Source organism: Pagrus major, chromosome 13, assembly GCF_040436345.1.
Source record: "Pagrus major chromosome 13, Pma_NU_1.0".
NCBI lineage: Eukaryota > Metazoa > Chordata > Actinopteri > Spariformes > Sparidae > Pagrus > Pagrus major.
The window spans coordinates 11,719,228-11,742,413 of record NC_133227.1 but is presented as its reverse complement, the minus strand read 5'-3'; the positions used below and the strand labels follow the sequence as shown (position 1 = coordinate 11,742,413).

General features: G+C 41.7%; 1 protein-coding gene across 1 annotated transcript in view; it reads left to right on the top strand.

Annotated features, from left to right (window-relative positions):
- uvrag (UV radiation resistance associated gene) overlaps positions 1-22,986 on the top strand; it is a 93,916-nt gene extending 70,930 nt beyond the window's left edge. Inside the window, exons 14-15 of the mRNA XM_073479456.1 lie at positions 11,489-11,580; positions 20,352-22,986. Of these exons, the coding sequence (XP_073335557.1) occupies positions 11,489-11,580; positions 20,352-21,195 (936 nt within the window). The 3' untranslated portion in view covers positions 21,196-22,986. The remainder of the gene's footprint in view (positions 1-11,488; positions 11,581-20,351) is intronic.
- The last annotated feature ends 200 nt before the right edge of the window (positions 22,987-23,186 follow it).

Here is a 23,186-nt window from a genome sequence, read left to right as displayed (position 1 = left end):
TCTGGCTAAAATTAAAATGTTTTAGTGACCCTTTTTGGCAGCTTAATTTAAAAGGCGTGCTACAACTGGGGCAAAGTTTGTTGTGTTTGTTCAGGAACACTTTCCTCCTTTAATGAATCATTTCATGCTCAGGAGAAGACATCAGACCTGTCAGACTTCAGACTTCAGATTTCCATCCAGTCACTCGTCACACATCTTGTGCCCGTCACTGTTTGGCTAGATTTGCCTTTCAGACCACGAACATTTGTGGCTTCCCTCAAGAGCTTCGTATGCTTTGAATTCGAGTCTACAAAGCAGTGAATTAGCATACTCTCCTAGGTGTGACTCATCCAGGCACCGAGAGTCCCTGTGAGAGCTGCCATGGAGGATTGATGATGGTCCAGCATGCCAATACTGCAAACAGGAAGTTGACCTCAGTGTTGTGACTTCACAGACTGGGTCAGCCTGTGTGGGTGTTGGATTACTTCACTGAAATAGCGTGGCTCTAGTGTTACAGTGGCCAGGGTCATTAGCCCCGAGGACCAGGGCGACCCTCAAAGGTCCAATAGGTGTCACTGTAGCACACAACACTCATTGGCCTCCTCTCCTGACCAGAACATACAGAGATTGAATAACCACATCACAAAGGGATCTCATTAAGACTGTAGACATGGCAGTACCAACCTCCGACCCTCCCTGCAGTGATTGGGGTCAGAGGAGACCAACATTGGTCTCTTGTCACCGGTGGTCTCCCTAACTGAATTTCCTATTCATCTCACACAGCCTTTTCCGTAATTATGTAAATCTGTTGACTGAATTTGGCGGCAACACGATACTCAGCAAAGTATAACAACAAAAAATACGACGGAAGAGTCTGGTTTGAGTTAGGGCTGCATTAGAATCGGACTAAGGCCCAGTGAATATACCACACCTGTATTACATTACCACAGTGTGGAGGAGACAGAAATGAGGGCAGAGCAGAGAGAGTAAAAGGAACAGAGCTGAAGGATGTTAAATGAAGTGGAAGAACTTTGAGTATGCAATATTAAAACCTGTTTTATTACACGCTTGTTTGAAATGGCAACAGAGACAGGAAGTACAAAGAATATTACATTTCACCTGCTCAGGAAGTGCTGGAACACATAGCATGAACTGTGCAGTCAGGCAGTTCCCATAGACACATGAGTGACGGCTTTACTTTGGTTCTTAAACATCTTACAGTGATAAGGCAGCTCCTAAAGTCAATAACTTAGTCAAACACCTTAATCTTAAGCATACTGCTCCACTATCTACTATCTAATCGTCATATCGTTTAAGGTTCTTTTATGATTTTTTTAAAGAGAAAAACAGTAAAAGAACAGAATAAACACTGCTTTATTTTCTCAGACCGTGGCCTGTTTGTTGAATTTACTGTAAATATCCTTAATTTACCTTAATTTAACCAGGTAAAAGTAATAAAAATCTCTTTAAATGAATAAATTCTGAATTTATGAATTTATAAATGACCCAAATCTGCAGGTATGCCCCCCTGATTAGACCTGAAATAACAACACAGTAGGTCAAGCTTATTCGGCTACTTTTGTAGAATAGCGGGATTTGAAAAAAGTGAAAGACCAAGGGGCCAGAGCTTTGGAATTAAACTTGGAATTTAAATGTGTTGAAACAATGAACGTTTAACTCAAACATTTTTTGTTTAGTTTTTCACAATTGAAAAACAAACAAACAAAAAAACACTGCGCCTTTTTAATCATAGAAGTAGGTCATCAGCTTGATTCTCCTCAATTCCCTCTGCTTAAACAGCCTGGGGTAAAACTTTTTAATGACTTAAGAGTATTTCTGTGCTAAGCAACAGACAAAGGGACCAATTAGTTTACTAACAATTTTTTCAAAAGGCCAGATGAGGTTGTTAAAGGGGCCCCAGTTGAAAAGGTCTGCAGTAGGTTGATAAATTAGATAACTTGGTTACCTCAGCGTGTTGTAGACTAGTAACTTAGCAACTAAGATACACTGCTAAAATGTTAGCGATATCCTGTAACGTCAGCTAACAATCAGTATAATCAGTCCAAACTGGCCATTTAATACTGGGTTGTGGTACCAATCCCTAGCTGTAGACCAGTTACAGTCCTCTGTAAGCCGAGCTTTAGATCTTAATGACGATAGAGGCTGATAAAATTCAGAAATGAGTCTTTACGTTACATCTCTTCAAGTAACTGCTCCATAGCTCCATTTGAATCATGCTAGTCCCTTTGAAAGCTCTTACTGTTGCTCATACACTTCCTTGTTTACAATGAGGGCTGCTCAGCAAAAGAATGAGCTTCAATCGCTACAGACTGAAAGACTGTATCTTGCTTTCCAACATCTACATATCATATAACAGCTCATATCAAAAAACATTTGATTGAACAAACTGGAGCAGGTGTTTGTTTTACTGGCAAGATGGTTGATTTAATTAGTGTGAATGTAACTGTGATTAATTTTTATAAACACTGGCCCGCTGACATCAGTTATTCTTAGTTATCGCTTGTGGTGACACATTTCTGGAATTGACGGGAGCAGTTTATCAACCAGTAAACATTTAATATTGACATGAAATCTGATAATGGCTTGAAAGACTTGATCCGGCGTGTCCAATCAGTGCAAAGTACACACACCGCTGGCAATGGAAATCTTCAGATAAAGTTTCAGCTCTTTTCTTTTTGTCTGAATTTAATTTGAAATGAATTTATTGTACAATCCCTGGTGCTTAAGTGTTCCTAAATAGCTGCTTCAGTAGAGGTTTACTTCGTCTTTCTGTTTGCCCTTTGGAGTGTTTGATGCCAGGCCATTTGGATGAACAATATTTGTTCTCTCACCATTAGGCCACTGCCCTAACAGTTATGTTAAAGTATCAACATTTCAGTACGGCATTTTCCGAGTCGAAATCTAATGTAACTGATAATTTAGCCTGGAAAATGTAGAAATACCTTTTTGCAAGTCACGTAGAAGACAGCACGAATTCTTCACACTGTGGGAAGATATTTTCTGTTGTAAGCAAACGCCTGTGGTGTTTATGAGTCCACATTCCCAGTTTGGCTTAAAGACTTGGACAATGATGACGACTGTGGCACGAATTCAAGGCCAGAAAACTGTTCCGAGTTTAGGTGAATTTCTGTTGTGAATGAATTATGAGACTCTAGTCAGACTCAAACAACTTTTCAGCCCTGCTTTGTATATTTATTGCGACACATGAAAGACTGCAGTGATTAATCAAGTTGGATTTCATATTCTGCGCAGTACCACATGATTGTTGAGGTTTTGAGCCTCCATTGCACTGTGTGGGGTTTCACCCATCATTTTCCAGTACAAATCTGCAAATGTAAAAATCTGACAACACCAGGTCAGTGAACAACCAAGAAATGAAAAACACTGAATGAAGCCCATAAGGAACAATAAGAATTACTATTATTCTCATATTTTTGTTCTCCTGTAAAACATTTTTACAATCATTCTTTCCCTTCGTGTCACGGCCTCTATCTACGGCAATTTTGTTTCAGCCATTTTGTATGCATCCTGCTCAACATTTCACTGTTATTTATTTGGTGGATGAGTGTAAGGCTGTACCGAGTGAGTTTCATTATGTGCCCACCATAAGCCAGATGGGCGGAATCATAGAAGCACTGTAGCAAACATAATCAACCATTTCAAATCCACCAGTGAGCTAGAAAGAGCTTCACAGAGGCCGGATCCTGTGAAATATAAATCAAATCGGGTCCTGAAGAAAAAAGAAAAAACAGAAAAAACACATGAATGATGAATATGGTGATAAGACCATGAAGTTCTATCTTGCACCGTATTTCTATAGTACCTTATATAACAACTATGGAGATTTTTGCTTCCGAGAAATCAGTTTCTGTGTGTACGTGTCAGTTTTCAACCTTCGTGTAAAGAAATAATGATTTCGAAATTAGTTCCTGGCATTTCTTTTGCAGCCGCCAGAGAGAGGACATGGGCCAAAGCAACGGCTGCTTTTTCTTATACTCTTTTGTTCCAAGTTAATGGGGCTGTAAGGGAAGACAGCAGCTGAATTTCTTGATGATACTTCCCCAAAGTCATGACTTTAAGCCATTTTTATTTATGCTCTCCAAAGCGCCTACTGATTAGTTTGCAGTATGTAGCGTTGACACATTTCACTTGTGTATCCTAATACTAGCAATACAACCTAATTAGCACAAACTAAGTGCACATGTCTCTTAGAATGGCACATTTTAAAAATACGGTTACGAATCAGCAGAGATGGATTGTCACCAAGTACATCACTTGGTAGTACTTTCAGTTTACTTGAGTTTTTCCATTTCCGTCCACCATATTTATTTGTTTACTTAAGTAAGGAGTTACATTGCAGATTACATGCTACATCAGAGCCAGAGTAGTGCATTTTTAAATTGAGCTACTTCACTGGCAATCAGATTACAAAAAAAGTTCAGTACAGTATAAACATACATACATTTACATACTGTATATGTTTAATTTACTTTTACGTGTACTTCTGTGCATTTATTGCCACAAAATTACTTTTGATACTGAAGTACATTTAATGTCAGATACTGAAAGCATTTTACTCAAGCACTATCTGGATGGGTGCCTTTTACTTTTACCAAAGTAATATTTTAACACGAGAACTTTACTTTTTCTTCAGTATTACTGTTGAATATTTTTTACAACACTGCAAATCAGGTGGCTTGTTTTCAAACGAGAAACCTGTTTTCCCTTAAACTGTTCAGACACGATAGAGACCAGGAAGGTCTCATTTTATCACATCACGTCACAATCCATTCACATGTGACCAAGAAAAACGTGAGTAATACATGTACATATCTGCATATAGAGCACGTTTGAATAGCAGTTGCCAAGGAAACTTCCTAGTTTTCACTTTCTGGGTCAACTGCAAGGCAAGCACTTTCTTCCCCATGTTCAAAGTCAAGCATAGCTCTGTTATGTTGGAGATTTTGGGTTAAAATAAATATACCGTATAACACAAAAACTTATGAGGTCTGGCTTTGCAGCTTGGCCACAAAAGATAAGACCAGCGCTGGAAGAGTCAAACTGTTTATTGAAAAGTCCAAACAATAGATCAGACGGAAATCTCTGTGTATGTAAATACAGCCTTCTAGCATTTGCACCATATCAGCCCACTGAGGTGAATGAGTTGTTTATTTCTTCAGAGTTGGACCCGGCCTTCCAAAAGTTGGCAACAACAAATCTGTCGGCAAACAGAAAAAAAAGTTGTCGATCAAAAAGATCCCGAGCTAACGTGTGGCTCTCCGAGTTGTAAACACAAGCTAAAAGTAATTGGATCGACGTGCCACTGTATGAGGTGGTTGTACAAAAACAAAGAGACATAATGAGAGGATTAGAGGAAACACGAACATGTGTACACAAATTTAATGAACACTGTAATGAGAAGAGTAAAACTTCACCTGATGCCATGAGGAAAGTTGATGCTTGCTGTCTAGTGTGAAGGAATCATCTGCAGGCAAGTTCTTGGCTGGAGTTCACAGCTGCTCAAGCTTAATCATGAACAAAACATGAACTTTGTGTGAGGCGTGTGGTTTTCAGCCAGCCAACCGACTCCAGAGGACACTATAGATGCCCAAAAGCCGCTCTCACAAGCCAAGAAACTGTTGGTTATTGAACATTTTATTGTAAGTCTCAGTTGAAATTACACATATTAAAATGGCCCATATAGAGTACCACCCATATCACTCCAAATAGATGTTAATGCAACATTAATGTCAAACACAGTTTTCATTAGCAAAACGTAGGGCTACAACTAACAATTATTTTCACTGTCGATTTAATTTCTTCATTAATTGGTTAGTTGTTGGTCTGTGAAATGTCAGAAAAAAAGTGGAAATTGTTGCTCAGTGTTTCCCAAAGTGTGAGATGATGTCTTTAAATGTCTTTTTTGTCCACAACCCAAAGATTTTGAGTTTCCTGTCATAAAGGAGTAAAGAAACCAGAAAATATTCAAATTTAAGAAGCTGGAATCAGAGAATTTTGACTTTTTATTTTGTCCAAAAAGTACTCAAACTAATTAATCGATTATCAAAATAGTTTGCACTTGATTTAAGAGTTGACAATAATAGATAATAGATTAAATGTTGCAGTTCTGGTATAATATGTCAGATTTAATAGTAATTGAGCAACCTTTATGTTTTAAAGGGTAACTCCACCAGTTTGACACATTAAATTGTTGGGAGCACTACTGCACATGTGAAAAAGTAATATTTGTATATTTTGTACTTCCAGAGGAAGCTGCACGTAATCTGATAAATTGCCTCCAGTGGTGTCACTTCAGGGGCTAAATTGCATTGTGGGTAATGTAAGCGCCACGTTTTGAAAAGGACGAGAGGACATTCTGCACTATCGATTATGATCATCATCCATATTGAGTCCAACAGTTTTGGAGGAGTAAAATGTTAGACCAGTGGACTGCTTTTCAAAGCCTGGCACCTACATTACCCACAATGCAGCTTAGCCACTGAGTGACATCACTGAGGGCAATTAATCAGATTACATGAAGCTTCCTCTGGAACCACAAAAAGGCTTCAATATACTTTTTCACATATGCAGTAGTACTCCCCAAGACCTGTAAATAAGCTCAATGTGTAAAATAGTAATGGTTGTGTTTCTTTTACTTCAACAAACTGGTAAGTTGACTGAAGTTTGACTGACCACTTTGTTTGGCATTCTGGTAACTCACACTGTTAGCTTTGGCTTAATAATTAACAGCACAGCATGCAGACTTTGTAGCATTTCCTGGCAGGATCAGTAGAAATGATGATAGAAGTGACAGGACCTGTTACATTAAACTGTAATAAATCAGTCCACACTAAAGTTCCTAATTTGTTTTGGGATATTTTGCGACGCCATAGTGTGATTCAGCTCCTCTAATATTATGTTTTTACAGCTTGTTATTTATTCACTGCTGTTCATGAATCAATCATCTTAACCAGAAGAGGCATGGCCCTGAAATATTATCAGTGGCAGGTTATCTCCCATAGCTCCACTTCTCTCCATATGAGGTCTATGTATGCAGACTAATGTCTGCGTCAACCTCACGGTCTCTGCTGAAGTATCCACTCCACAGTTTGACCAGAGGGATGGTGGAGGGTGGAACACCTGGATAGCCCCACTATAACAAGCTGTCATAGGACCTAATGAGCTTCCTGATTATCTTCCCCAGGGAGTATGTAAAACCTATGTACTCTGTAAAATAACCGTTTCTATTTTTACCCCAGTGGACAAAAGCCTGCTGATTATAAATCACAGGGTAATTGTCTGTGATGCAGGTCAGACATGCACAGGATACTCCAGAGTTTGATTTGGAGACTTTTAACCTCCTGACACATGAAACAGGACACTCCTGATGGAAATATCCTGAGTCCCAGATTACCTCCACGGCCCATCTCCAGTGACGATGGAAGACCACTTGTCAAGCGATGCTAATAATGTGCACCAGTTGAACTGTGATGTGTGCATTCACAAGCGGCTCCTACAGTGACCTCAACATAAAAGACAGAGAAGGGGGGGGGGGATTTGTGCTCTGCTACCTGGGCCAGCCTCCTACACCACATCATCAGCAATCAGCCTCAGAATTTTCTGTAGCCCGCCCACATTCATGGTCTGATCTGTGCGTGATTAGTACTGACAAACTCAGGGAAACAGTAATACGTGGCATAAGCCAGGCTGTGTTTGTTTAGCCGCTGTACCGAGCTCAGGGCAAACACGCAGGTTTCGCCAAATGATGGGTGGCATGAACTGTAAACCGACCGGTTCCCGTCGACTCTAGTGAGTTTGAATGTGTTTACGTGCGGTCATGGCTCCAGTGGATTGGCAGGCTCTGGCTGTATACACTGCTGCATTCTTTGGTTTGTTACTTTATCTTTGAGATGGATGAGGATGAGTCCTCAATTCTTGGATGTGACAGGTCAGTTCCGTCCATCATATAAAGTCTCACACACACTCATACCAAACCTTGCAGTCATACCACCCGATTACCCACTGCACATGCTGCTGAGTCTCCAAAGCCCTGAGTGGGTTTTGTTCAATATGGAAACAGGGAAGGGAGTGTCCAGACACAAAGGTGTGAGCAGCGACGAGGAGACCTTGCCGGATCTGTTTCACTATGTCATCATGTGAAAGAGCCCCGGTGGGTGCCCCCACTCTGCCCCCACCCCTCCGACTCCTCTCGCCTTACAGCCATCCTCAATGGGCCCTGGGAATTTCTCACCACGATCTGGTTAGCCCCATTACAAAGAACCCCGTGGCCAGCTTTGAAAGCACTCTTCCATATACATACGCACAAGCATGCAAACGACTCCAGCAGCATTCATCACAATGATGTATGAAAGGGAAACTGGAAATGACAAGCTGTCTCAAGTGGACTGATTCTGAGCAATTTGTATGATCTGGTCTGGAGTTGTTGACATTGTTTCTTGTTGCGGTGTTTGTATAAAAATTCTCCAAGATACTAATTTTTACTGGGTCGTGAATTCAGAAATTATGCAAAAATGTTCATTCCTGTTGTGTGCGACAGAAATCAATTTGTTGTGTTTTTTTACCTCATGTCAGTTTCAACACATTGCCTTATATCTGTTTCAACACACTCCCAAGAACCAGTCTGGGTTCATATACCAGAATCTAAACGGTCATGCTCAGATGTTTGTTTCCATCCTGCAGTCGAAGCTTTCATGGCACCAACATTTGGAAACAGCTTCATGTCATTAAGCTGCCTCACACATTTCTCCCTCTTTCAGAACATTTTCTGTTCTCCTCTCCTCCAGATGACATCGCTGGGTCACTAATGTTTTTCTGCTTGTCTCTAGTGAGTAGAAATGAAAGGAGGGGGGTTGGTGGTTGCACATTCGACAGCCCAGGATATATGCCTTCCCAGGACGGAGGCCACGAGCTCCACACATATATACACATACAGTGCACTCTGTGGAGAAACTTAATGCAGCTCCGACCAGGAAGGGCCAGACCAGTTATGAATATTGATAGAGTCTGTCTAGCTGAGTGCTGGGTCAGCTGTAGGACTGCAGTATTCACTCTTCCAAACTGTCTTCATGTGTTTAACACATCTCATTACAAAGATAGTGTGAAGGAGCAGTCACGCAGCGCTGGTGGCTCTGCACTGCTGCCAACCAGACACTTAGCTCAAGTGTTGATGGTGCCCACTGGCAGAGATTTGGCAAAAGCCTGAGTAAACATACATGGGGCAGGTAGAGTTATGAACTCTGCTGTGTTTCCTTGTTGGCGCCATACGTTATGAGGAATGTTGGACAAGCTGCATTCCTCACAGAAATATTAAACATACACACATGTGCTTCCCAGTAACATCCTCCTATTTTTTAATCCCCACACAACGAGCTCCATAGTAATGAAGTGCGCCCCGAGCAAGCCAGTGATGTCACCCATCACTCTCATGTCTTCACCTATATCCAGTTTCTGTGTGCTGCACGCTTGGCAAGATCTCTTCACATAAGGAAAACAATAGGAGCCACACATACAAATGCACACTCATGTTCCCTCTTTCTCCCACACACTCTCAGACATACAGGCGTGTAATTTGACATACGGCTCCTGTCAGACACGCACTGTGGTTATTACACACATCTCAGAGCTCAGGCCGAGTAATGGGACTTAAAGATAGCATTTTGTCAAGCCTTCCAACTGCGAATCAAAGAAAGCATATAGCATGTCCAACAAACACTGTTTAACTTTTCTGCAGCCATAATATTTATTCTTTGCTCATATCTGATTCACAATTTCTGATTCATACTTCCTCGACCGTAACCTTGAGATTTCCATGAGATTTGGGATTTTCCTTTTTTTAGCATCTGGCCACAGAACAAGCAAGCCCCCCTGCCCGATGCTGCTATGCTCTTTCTGTTTCTAAAACCGGTGCCGTTATTGATCTTGGCCTAATGTTTCAAACCCAATTCCGTTCAGGCGGCCCTGTGGACAGCGCAGCGCCGTCATTTGGTCAGACCCTGAGGTTTGCTCTGAGCCATGAATGGATCTCTATGTTGTTCTCGCAGGTTTTAGACCATCCCATCACCAGCTGGGTTTCGAGGTGACACCCCTTGTTTGATTCCCTCAATCTGAGCTTCTTTTGATAAAGCCTTCCTCTCATACTGTCATGACTGTTGTTTCTGTGGCTCCCCTAACAGACATGGATCATTCCAGGCCAGAACACACACATGTGCAAAGATACTGGAACATTGATACAGACACGTGAAAGCTTTGGTACAAGTCACAGACAGTACATACCGTACCGTTGATACCATACAGTTTACATGTTATTCTCACAGCTGTTCATACAGAATTGGTTTGAGCCATTTTGAGTAGGAATGCCACTCTTCTTGCCATTAATCAAGCTTTACAAGAGCCAACATGTACTACAACAGGTTTCTGAATATATAACACACCATTTCCCACAGGAAAACAGGTATTGATGTGTTTTGAGGGCTGCTGATACCCTGAGAACAATTTGTCTCCTCCTAAACTGAAAAACAAAAAAATGTGACCTTTGCCCTCGAAGACTCAAAAATATTTTTCTCTGTAATTCTTTTATTATCATGTCACTCATCCATTATGTGCTCACGAAGAAGCAGTATGTTATCCGGGTTGAGTGGTGCGTCGGAGTCATGTGCGCTTCATCTCCAGAAGTGTGTGTGTGCGAATATCAGAGTGGTTGCCGTGGCACCCAAGTGGAAACAAAACAGATGTCAGCTGGTGCAGGCAGTGTGTGTGACAGAGGGGCCTCGGAGAGATACGCTGGACGTGCGGCATGATGCTCCTCTGCTGTTCAGTAATATAGGTTAAATAAACTCTCATGGACAAGAGTTGGCTCGCTGTGACATCGCTCAGCTAGAGGAGATATTTCTGGCAACAGAGCTGGAGTTTCTAGGTGGCCTTGTTCTTTTTTTCTTTTTCTTTTCTTTTTTTTACCGGATTTGATTCTATCATCGGGAAATAAAGCACTGTGGTACAACGAGAGACATTCAAGGCCAAATTAAGTAGTGGGTCTGCTGAAGAGAGAGGGAGAGATCATGAGAGAATGTAATGAGGTTTCTGATGTGCTCTCTTTGCCCCATTGCATCCAGATGTTTTTTAACAGCGAGTTTGGTTTTTCTTGCCACCCGCATCTCATCCCCTGTCTTTCCACACACCTTACGTATTAGTCCTCACGCCTGTTATCAGGGAAGGCTGCCCATTGTGTGTCCAGATGAGTAATGGCCTGATGGGGAGAGTAGAAATGTGTCACGGTGAAAGAATGTAGACTTCAAACCTCTGCTGTAGGTGGTGTTTCTTTCTTCTCCAAATGACATCCAAACATGGAGAGCGTGCCTACGTGTTTCGCAGCAGTGCTAGCCCAGCACAAGATATATGTATGGTTATGGGATATACGGTGTGGTAGGTTGTCTGAGGTTAACAATTCCGTATGTGTTCCCATTTCTTGCAGCTGAGATATCAACATGGCTTGACCACCCCGGACCTGCAGCAGACATTACCCAACTTGAAGAACTTCCTGGAACATGGCCTGCTGGTCCGATGGTAAGAATCAGAAAGAAACTTTCTCTCAAGTATTTCCCCAGAGGTCACTGAAGCCAGAAAGATGGTGTATTAAAGTGACACATCTGTATTAACAGTGGATCAGCTTTAATCTTTAACACATTTACAGATAAAGGGTTCAATTAAACCATGGCTCAATACATTACCGTATTTTTCATTATACTTGTCTGGAGTTTTGACAGTATTCTGTGTTTGCCCAATTATAAGATGACCCACATTTTACCAACACTTTTTTAAGAAAACAACTTTTTTTTAGATTTGAAGCACTTTCAGGCGGATAATATCCTTCCAAACGAGAAAAGAGTCCTCATCATTAAAAGGGAACTTAACAATGTTAAACTTCTCTCCATTTTGCTTGCACCCAAATCCATTTATTTGTTCTATGCAGTATATGACAGGTGGCTGAGACAGAGACAACATTTATCCTATAGAGTGGATGACGTGTTTTTGTAAGCTAACCCGGAAGTTAGCATCACCTTGGTTCCCTTGACAAAAAGCCAATGGGATTTTTGCATTGGATTTTAGAATATCGCGGAAAATAAGATGTGTGGTCAACACAAGTTTATGATACTTAGTGATTTTGTTTAGCAAGATAATCATCACAGATGAACACCACTACTACACTCTATTACAAGACACTGTAACATTCAAATGATTTTGAAGCTGTTATTTTAAGGCAAAAAAAAAGTTACTTTAAGTAATGACATTTTTAGAAAATTTAATAAATATTGTCTGACAGCGCAATATCGTCTGAAATCATATGGATGTATTGGGTAAAAGGTATTTTTAGGTAGGAATGCTATATAGATCACCGTTGTAATGACACACCACCTCTGCACATCAACACTACCTCGGCACTTTAAAAAGGCACTGTTTGATGAGATTTGCAGCAGCCACTTTGTCCCGATGAAGTGGAATGCTTAGATCTCTCTCCTTCAACAGTCTTATGGCCTGTACGTAACCCTTCAGTAAAACCTGGGAGTTGGTCTGTGTCAGGCTTCAGCTCCACTGCCCTATAAAAGAGAAGGCTGTCTTTGATCTCCAGTCCTCTCCCAGGGTCAGCAAAGGGGAAAATGTGTATTACACACATTAATTGAATAATCTTTTGTTTTGAAAGGAAAGAAGCCATGAAAAGCCCGAGCTCTCAAATCAACCCCCCACCGCCCCCCTCCTTAATGGGAAGTGGAAGGGCCAAAGATAGATGAGATGAAAGCTTGGGCCCACTAACCCTGGAGCTATGTGTGTGTGTGTGCGTGTGTGTGTGTGTATATGTGTGTGTGTACATGCAAGTACGTTTTAAAAGAAGTGGAGGTGAGAGTGTAAGAGCTGTACAGTGGCTTGCCACAGCCACACTCCTGCAACTATGAGACCACAGGGACAGGAACAAAAACTGTCCTGAACTGACTCAGAAGTCACCAGCTGAGAATCAAGAAACTGCCTTTCTCATCAGCTGGTGAAGCACTAAGCTTCAAAAAAATACTTTGAGTTCAGTCATTCTAACTGTCATATGATATAGAGCTTTGCAACAAAAGTGACAGACTTAGCAACACCTTAAAGGAAAGGTTCAACAGTTCTGTCACTTTTGGAGAGTAAATATGAAGCAGCCAGCAGCCGATTAGCTCAGTTTAGCAGATTGACTGGAGGCAGGGAAAACGGGTTGCCAGGCTCTTACCAAAAGTAACTTGCACCCATCGGCACCTCTAAAACTCACTAATTAACACTCATAAAACCACAGCATGTCATTTTTACATTTGCATCCCACCAGTCATCTTCAAAAATGTTAAAAATTAAACTACTTTTAACTGTCTTGCAACTCCTCAATACAGAACAGTTGGTGAATGTAATCTAAGATGGGAACCAAATGCAAAATTATATCATTTAGACCAAGAAGAGCATGATGGAAACTGAAAATATGAAACTTTATTTAAAGAATAAAAGGTACATATATACACTACTCAAAATGAGTTAGGGTTATTGGTATACACTAGTGATTCACTTGATTGTTTATTCTGTAACATATCTTAATTCTTATTTTGTGTTTTGTGAATATATTTGGTCCCCAAAAATAATAATAATTCATTTGACTTTTATTGCATATCCATGCACATGCATATATGCACCCATATCCCAATATCACTAACTCATTTTGAGTTGTGAATATATATATGTGTGTATATATATATATATATGTGTGTATATATATATATATATATATATATATATATATATATATATATATATATATATATATATATATATATGCTAAAATTGAAGCAGTGGTTAAACTTTCCCCCCTCTCACCATAAGACCACGCATACTGCACCTTCAGCTCAACTGAAAGCCTCCAGCAAGGATGAGGAGGTGACTATTTCACAATATCTTGTAAGGAGGATATGCACTGATTTCCTTGCCATATCAGTTCCAGTCTTGCTACGCTACTTGTTTGAAAAAAGCCTAAATTCAGATACAGTTTACAGCGCTAGGACCCAGCTTATGAAATATGGATGTATAAAAACGCTGCATGGCAGCTGCAGGTAATTATCCTATAGACTGTGAGCGAGAGGCTAATCTGCTTCCTCTATCCTTCCTTGCCACCTCTTTCTTCCTTCCACGCATCCAAACAGGGATGATGTGATGAAGGATATGACCGAGGGCACCGTTTCCAGAACAGATTTGGAAACCATTCCTCCCTCCATGTAGAACTAATTCAGCATGCATCCACTCTGCAGGGAGAGCCTTTCCCAAAGCACCAATAACCACACAATGGGAGTGTACCGGGTTCATCTTGGATTTTGTATACAGACTGGATGGACTAACTGAGGAAAAGCAGAGTGCTTGTAGGAAAAGTGTACTACAAAGAATGTAATTTTTACACAGTGGGCTATATGATGTTAGTCTGGTGACCTGCTGATCATATCTTTATACATTTTCAAACAGTACTGTCTCAGAAACACATCATAACATGTCATAATATATACAGTCCAGCTCTGGTGAAAAATGGGCAGTATAGGTTTTTTTAATCTCGCTGAAGGATAAGAAACAGCGGAAAATGGTGAATCTATTACCAAGAGGCAGACAGAGACAGTACCAGAAACCAACTCTTTGTAAACTGTACAGTCTGTTGAGATCAAAGCAAACGCGTTCAACATGCTCCCATTTGCCGCTCTACATCCGCTGAGGGCCTGGCAGAGGTTCACAGGGCCATAATCCCACTCTGGTGCCTGGGAGCAGGGCTACGTACTGTACATAGGGGGAGGTAAGGTGTGGCAGAGCGCCTGGTCAGGCAGATTCAACACTGCAGCTGGAGGATGTGAAGCTCCCCAAAGACCCCATAGTGAGAGAAAAGTTAGCAAAACCATGGTAGTCCCCAAGTGCTACATGATGTACTCAAAGCATTGTGATATTTAGCAGCTGCCGTCTTGTCAGTGAAAGATAAAAGCATATCATCTCAAATGTATATACTGTATTTGCAAGGTACATAAAGCCTGACAGTTGTCCTGTATAGATTATACTATATTTACAATAACAGTTGATGTTTGGAAGAATAAATCAGGAATATTTCCCTTCTCCCTTTTCATGTAATATTCTGGAACAGTCCACATTAAAAGGGGCACTAAGCAGTTTTGGAGAAGAAATTCAAATTCAGAATTTTAATATTTTCAATATTAAGGAGGTAATAATACAAACTCAGAAATATTTGTTTCCATAATTGAATAAACAAGCTTTCCTCAGAGGAAAATAGGGTTCCCAGAACACTGTTGCTAGAGGGATGGCAGGGTCCGCCAAATATGAACAAGGTAAAGCAGTGTGAAATTGTGTTGTCCTTTAAGGTCAGTTTGTTTATTCAGTCATGAAAACAAAGAGTTTGTTTATTTAGTTTGTTTAGGCAAAAAGAATCAGTCAGTGAAGATCTTTCTCTTCTGACTAAAATGTATTCCCCAAAACTACATAGTGCACCTTTAATACTCATTGTGTAAACGCACCAAAGATCCTAAAGTGATCCTAAAAAAATATAAATGTCAGAAGTTATTAAAATCATTCACAGCTTGATATTTTGGTTGAAATATTGATATAAACTGTGCATTTACATTTGCTTTTCCATTCCATATCAGATTTGTAATTTTGTTGTTGAAACAACAGTATTAACTTTTTAATAAAACTTTGCACCACTGAGTACTGTAAGGAGGTTTATATTGTCAGCTTGCTGATCGTGTTGCACAAACTGTGCTGTAGTGATTCCCTGTCTTCAAAGGCCAGACAGTCAATAAGTCCTGCCCTGTTAAATCAAAAGAAAACTTAGCTTCCACCATAGTGCATATCAAATTTTTAGTAATGTTTGCTCTAGTAGTTTCATAGGGATTTCCCTAAACCACATCAAACAACCAAATCTTATCTGCCATTGTTTGTTTTGGCCTAAAATGATGGCTCCTTAACAGGATTTGGATATGAACAGGGGCATGTTGCGAAGCTTGTCAGGGGATTGAACAGTGGAAAGGTCTGGCTCACTGAATTCTTGAGTCGGCCTGAAATATGCCAGGTTTGACATCAGCAGTGGAAAGGAAGAGAGCTTTGGAGGAGTGAAGGCTATTTCTGGCTCGGCATGTCAAGTTTTCGGCTTGATGATTTAGGCAGAGGCCTCTTAGCATTTACAGTGTGCAGTGAAGTTGTTGTCAGGGTAATGCAAGAGGGACTGGGGCCCAATGAAAAGATGTACTGTAGGTGGGTAGCTTGGGCTATGAGTGGAGGGAACTTACCACTGCACAGCTCTGTATCAAACATTAGGGATGAGCAACAGGCTTTTTTCCCATCAGTATGGTCTGTTGAGCTGCTATCATGAATTCACTCTGCTTGTCATGAATCCCTTAGACCAAGTCCAAGCTGCACGGAGAGTTCAGAATCTGAGCCCTTCCATCCTTCATGGTTTTGATAGTTGGTGAAAGTAACATTTCCCAGAGCTCAAGTTTACCACATTAAATATACGTATGATATTAGGAATGCTAGATACGTGTCCAATCGCATCATTACATGCACAATAACAATTTTTAGTGGACCGCAGCATCAAGCAGAGCAGACAATAATTAATGTATGTGTCATGACTCAAGGACGCCTGGCAACAAATTAGGAGTGAATATTGTCTCAACAGAACTGACGCAGTGAATATTTAGACCAAACTATGTTTTTAACAAATCTAAGAGTCTACAGCTGCACAAGCAGCACTGTAAGGCTGTACTTCAGCACAGTGGTCCTTTGAGTTCAATGCTAACATTAGCTTGCCAAAATGCTCCCAGTGACACTGCTAACATGCATAGTTCTCACCACCTTAGTTTATGGAGTTAATATCTACAGCTGTGATGGGTATATCATTAGTTCTGCAGGTGTAACAATGTAAACCGAAGTATTATGATAGCGCTTGGTCAAAAGTTGAGGGATCACCAAAGTCATAACAATTCATCTTGAGAGGGACATGACTTTTGTGTAGTATCTGTAATATTTATCTTAAAATGGAACTAATGTCAAACTCATAGTGGTACCCAAGGAGAAGTCAAGGGATCAGTCTTTAGGTTTCATCCTCTGGGAGCCATGAACTTCACCTGTATCATGTTTTACCAATCCATCTAATAGATGTTGACATTTAACTGGATAAGTGAAAAGGTTTGACCTGTTAAAGAGAAAAAATCAGGGGGCCACCAAAGTAGTAGGTTTCATCCTCTGGGGACCATGAATATAGTGGCAGACTCTCCAGTAGCTGTTTGGAGAGCTGTTTTGGACTGATATTTTAGTCTGGACCATAGTAGTTGACCAAGTGACAGACTCGATGGCAGTTTCAGGACTACTCATAAGAATGATTGCAAGGACAAGGAAACTTCCTAACGGGAACAGGGTAAATGTTTATTAAGAATATGAAAAATCTCATGAAGTGTACCAAGAACGTCAACAAGAGAAAGAGATAGCTCATGCAAGTTCCAGCTTTTCCAACCACCTTTAAGAAGTATTTTCAGCGGTTCGGCCTCCCCGCCACCCTAAATCTGCACACATGCTCACAGTGTCCATACATGTGCAGCCTAATTGCCCATGTTAATAAACATGTCATCAGTATAACAGTAGAAATGTTTCAAGAAAAAAATGTTATGACTGCCCAGAGGGTTTAGTTGGCTCAAGTCCTCACTGACACACCCAGTCTCCTCTGTTACTCACACACTGCTGCACATTTTGACTCAAATCTAAAACACAAAGTGGAACAAAACACCACGGTCCAAATACGAAATTCCTCATTATGCATAAGTCTTGGTGTGATGACCATTTGATTTTATGCCACTGTCAATAATGTATTTGTTTGGACTGTAGATGGCCAGCTAAAGTCAGACCACATTGATTATATGAGAAAGCCAGTTGGAGGAGGAAATGGAAGAAAATGGCTGCAGATAATTAAAATCAAAGCCATTCAATCAGACATTGCCGTAAGGACATTACTCAGTCAAGCTAAAAACGTAGTAGTCACTTATTAGCTTGTTATAAATGATGCATGGAAACCTTAAACTCTTTGCTCAGTACCAGCCATCTCCGGTTTCCAAACCTGTATCGTGTTTCAAAGAGTCTGAACCACATTTTCCACTTACTTAAATGATAATTGACTTCTCATGACATCCGTCTTTATTCCTTTCCACCAAATCAGGTTTTGCATTTTGGGACTGGCATCCAAAGAGCGCATGATGGTTTCATTTGGAAAGTCACAGATAAGTGTTTGAGATGGCAAATCATTCAACTTCCCTCGATTCCTTCTTTTTCATTTGTCTCCCCAGAAAATTAGGTGTTAAAGAGCACATTGTTTCCATTTTTCCAAAAAATGGTTTTGAGCAGAATTAACCATGTGCTCGTTAGGGAGGGGCAAGCTGAAGCCAGTTGTATTAAATGATGTGTTTTGATGGACATGCACTGCCAAGTAAAGCACAGTCCATCTCCTGCTCTGCCCACTTAACAGGAACACCCTCACAGGATCAGGTCATTACCCTGTGCCTCTATTGTCTTAACCCTGACCTTGGTTGACCATCCAACATATACATTTGCAGGCCTCCAATTAGCGTAAATGTTAGCCACGAGGTACAGTATTTACAGGTTGGTACCATATGCGGTTACATACTGAACCTTCAGACCGTGGATGGTTCTCGTTTACTTTAAAACAGGCACTTTGAAGTTTGACAAGTTTCTCTTAAAACTAGGCAGGCTCTTCTCAGTGCAGTGTCCTGCCCGTGAACCCTGTCAGGACCCTCCGCGGGGTGCTTGCGTGGGTCAAGGTCAGAGCCCTATTTACGAGCTGTCATGTGTTTAGTGGTGCTTGTTCATCAGATAGTGAGCTGGCACACAATAAATGCGTACATCAACGAGTGGTCTCATCACCGATGCTCAAGTGCCAAGTGCTGAGTGACAGGAAAACATTTACGAGGACATCTATTGTGGCTGCATGTCCAACTGAACAAGCAGAGATTTGTTGTTAACTCTTTAACCAACATATGCTAATCTCTAGAGAGCACAGAGAGGCCCTGCTTCACCTTTGACCCCAACAGTACCTGCCTTGGCTCCTCAGATAGGAATGGGCACGTTAAGCAGATGGCTGAGTAGTCCGGTGATCTTGGCCTCGGCTATCGGAAGAGGCAGTGAGGCCCCCATTTAAGTAAATTTATGGCTCCAGTACTGGGATGGGGCGGGTGTCCCAGACCCCGGGTCTGTTATCTGTTATAGAGGAAAATGTCTGACATACTTGGGTGGACGCCTGCTGCGTGCTCCCAGTCAGCAGAATGTGAGTGTAGACTCTCACAGGCCGCATAAATGTTTTCTAAATGCTGTAAGGTGGAGTGATTTTACAAAGAGCTGCAGCTGTTTCTCTCCTGGGTCAGGGGAGGAGTTGTGTGCTTGGGATAGAGGGGTGCAAATGACATCAAGGGAGTACCAGGTCCAAATAGAGCGTGGGTGTCTCATACGCCCCCTGTGGACATCGCAGTCTCTAATGTGGGCTGTAGACATCATTGCTTACTGTAATCAATCGAATACAGTACACCCCTTGTCTCCACCACTTAGCCCGGTTGCGTGTTAATGCCTTTAGTAGCTTGTCCTGATTCTTGTTGTAATAGAGGGGTAGGGTGAAGTGTTGCAGCTACATGGCCCTGCAAATGGAGGTTTTTCAAAGGCACACTTCAGACTGAGGGTCATGAGAACTCTCAGTCTTTTTGATGTACTGTGGTTCTTTTTTCTTTTTAGAAGAAGCATAAAATTTGATTTGTGCATGACAGCCACAACATGAAAACTACTAACAGACCAAGTAAATAATATTGATCATCCAGTACAATGCAATGTTCTGCTGGGAAAACTTTGGGTCCTGGCATTTGTGTGGAGGCCACTTGACACATACCAGCCACCCAAACACCGTTGTTGACCAAGTGCACACCTCACGACAATGGCACTCTGCGATGGCAGTGCCATGACTTGATTGATAACGAGAAGTTGTGAAAAAGTGTCCATAATACCACACATACCACAGTAACACAAGAGAAGTTGGCATATTGTAAATGTGAGGTCTTCAAGAGTTGTCCCATTTCATAGGGGGGGATTTAGACCACTAGTCCTTGTAACTCTTCTGAAGGACAAGGGGGCACTCAAAAAAACAAGGCAAAGGGGTAAAAAGGGATACAAGTTGTTTGCCTGTCATTGCTTTTCTTTATGTCCTTGCTTATTAGTGTCTTTCTCTTTGTTCATCACAGTGACAGACACAATGTCTCCAGCTCCATCCCAGTGCCGACCAAGTCTCAGCTTGGTGTGTCTGCTGCCTCGGATATAGGCTACTCCTGCCACACCAGCTCCCCAGACCGAGGCTTGAGGAAAAGGGCAAGCTCTGAAGCCGATAAGCCCAAGTACAAGTCAACTCCTCCACCCAGCTACAACACAGCCATGGGTGAAGAGCAGCCACCAGTTGGCCTGGCACCGCCCTCGCCTTCTGCCAAACAGCTGTCCTCCTCCCTTGATGCCGGCATGGCATCCCTTAACCTGGCCAAGACAACAGAGGCCAACGAGGAGGGCGAGCAGAAGGAAGAGAAGGAGGAAGGTGGGGGGAACGCTGTGGAGGTGGAGAGATGCAGAAGCATTGACAGAGAGATTAACATAGATAAAGAGGAAGTGACTGAAGAGCAACCAGCCAGTAGCACAGTTGCACCCGTCTGTTCTGCAGTGCAGGACACTGGTGAGGAAACAGAGGCCACTAGTCAGCACACAGGTGCCATGAACGGCTCTTTGGTACCAGGACAGGCGCCTGTTAGCCTCGTCCCAGAGCTGCGGTGCTCTGTGGAGCAAGCCGAGGAGATCATGGGCACAGAGGCCACCGGTTTAGGTCTGGGATTAGGGATGGGGTTGGGGTTAGGGCTAGCCGACGAGGCCCGGCTGGGAGACTACCGCTGCATCCCCGTGGACCACGCAGTAGCTGTGGAGTGTGACGAACAGGTGCTGGGCGAGCTGGACGTCGCTGGCTTTGAGGAGTTCTCCAGGCGCATCTATGCACTAAATGAGAACATGTCCAGCTTCCGCAGACCACGCAAGAGCTCTGATAAGTGAGACAGGGGACCTAAGGAGAGAGGGAGGCATAAAATAACTTGCACAGGGGGTTTGGACAAATACAGGACAGGGACATGAACTGAGAGGACAGGGGTGGGGTCCCCACTCTCTTATCGCAGCATCAAAAATCATAGGAGCTATTCTGGAATAACGACCAATTTGCACTTATTGTAAACATTTCCATAGTAATCTTTTAAATGAAACAGTTAAATGTGCAAGTATTGGGACAGTAAGCTTTACTTTTATTTTTGATGCCATCATTGATATATTTTTTAAACATTGAATAGAACAAACCAATATTCAGACAATTATTTTCACTAAATTATTTCATTAACAACTGCACTCTATAAATTAGTGTCAGTTATCCTAGGCTGTTTACCAAAACAGGGGACCATTCATGTAAAATGACACACAAACAATGTATATCACTTGCACTTTGTTTACACAAACTTACTGCAATAACAGCCCGTGACTTGTAAAAAAACATCATTTCCAAACAGCATTTAAAGTTCACATCCACACCCAGAGTGCAGCCTCAGTGCGTCAGGGTATAAAAATGTTTCAATGCAGCAGCTCTAAATCCTTATCCTTACTACTGTACCTCAAGTTTCACCATAACTATATCTATAACTATAAAAGGGTTGATATAAACAACAGACACAGAGAGTTGTTGCAACTGGAAGTTTTATCAAAGTGACAGCTGTCCCAGTACTTACACCTTTGACTGTACAAGCAGATGTTTAGACTCTTCCCGAGCCTTCAGTCAGGGTGCGTGACAGTGGGTGTGTGCAGGAGGAAGGACGTGATGTGTACGCGTGTGAGTCGGGGCTTCACATTAGCATGCAACCACAGTCACACAATCACAGTTAGGTTTTCCAGTAATTCCACCAATGACCTGTGAACGAGGCAGGATTTTGCTACCCTAAAGCGAGGTGGGAGCTGGAGCCAGTAGCCCAAACCAGGGACTCCCTAACTGTGACGCACAGCATCTCCCCTCATGCAACAGCTCAGCCCGGCCGTCATTCTCCACACGGGGTCGAGTTTCTCCTTCAGGTCTTAAGATGAGGATCACAAGAGTGGCAGGTTGGAGCTCACAGCACATGGCAGGGATACGGTGCAATTGTTTTTCTGACCATCTCCATGTCCTTTTCTTTTCTCTTTTATTTTTACAATTTTAATGTATCCCATCAATATTAACATAAATGTTAATGTTAAGTCCACTGATTCTCGTAATCAGTAGAGCAAAAATTTAATTCTGTGTCTGTGTTCTGTTGGAATGTCTCACTCAGGCTCTGCTGTAAGTGTTAATAGCAAGTGTCTCAATCCCATTGTCTGTGATTTTGTCTCGTGTCTGAATGCTTTCTTGCACTGGTATTCAATTATTGCATTATTTATGTCTCAACAATTGTGTGTGCTTTGTTTCAAATGAAATCAATATCTAGTTTTATTTTCCCCACTCACATGGGACATCATTCATTATTATTGTCAAACATTAGACTGAAATCATAACCAGTGTCTGGGTCCTGATGTGTGACAGCTGCTTTGCATCGCCCGCCATGACAAAGATGGACCCTCCACCGGCAGCCCACCTTATGTTTCAGATCCAGCACTGTGGTTGCTGACTGTTGAGAAATATTGTATTTAAACTTAAAATTGAACCATGTTAGACCATTTCCATATACTGCTATACAGTTCAGTAAGTGACCATGTACATATACTTTTGTATGGAGGGTTTTTTTTGTTATTAAAGACTTGCAGTCCAATGGCATGGATGTATGTAGCCCCCTTTAAGACTGGTCTGCCTGCATTTGTATTGGTGTGGGTGTGCTCAAGTTTGCCTGTGAGGTGGATTCAGCAATGAAATTTTAATGAACGATATGACAGTTTCAAAATTGTATAAAATGGACAAAATTCAAACATCTCCTTGAAACGGTTAAAAAAAGAGTCCACAGCCATGCTAGGAGCTCCATGAGATGGTACTTTGAGGTAAA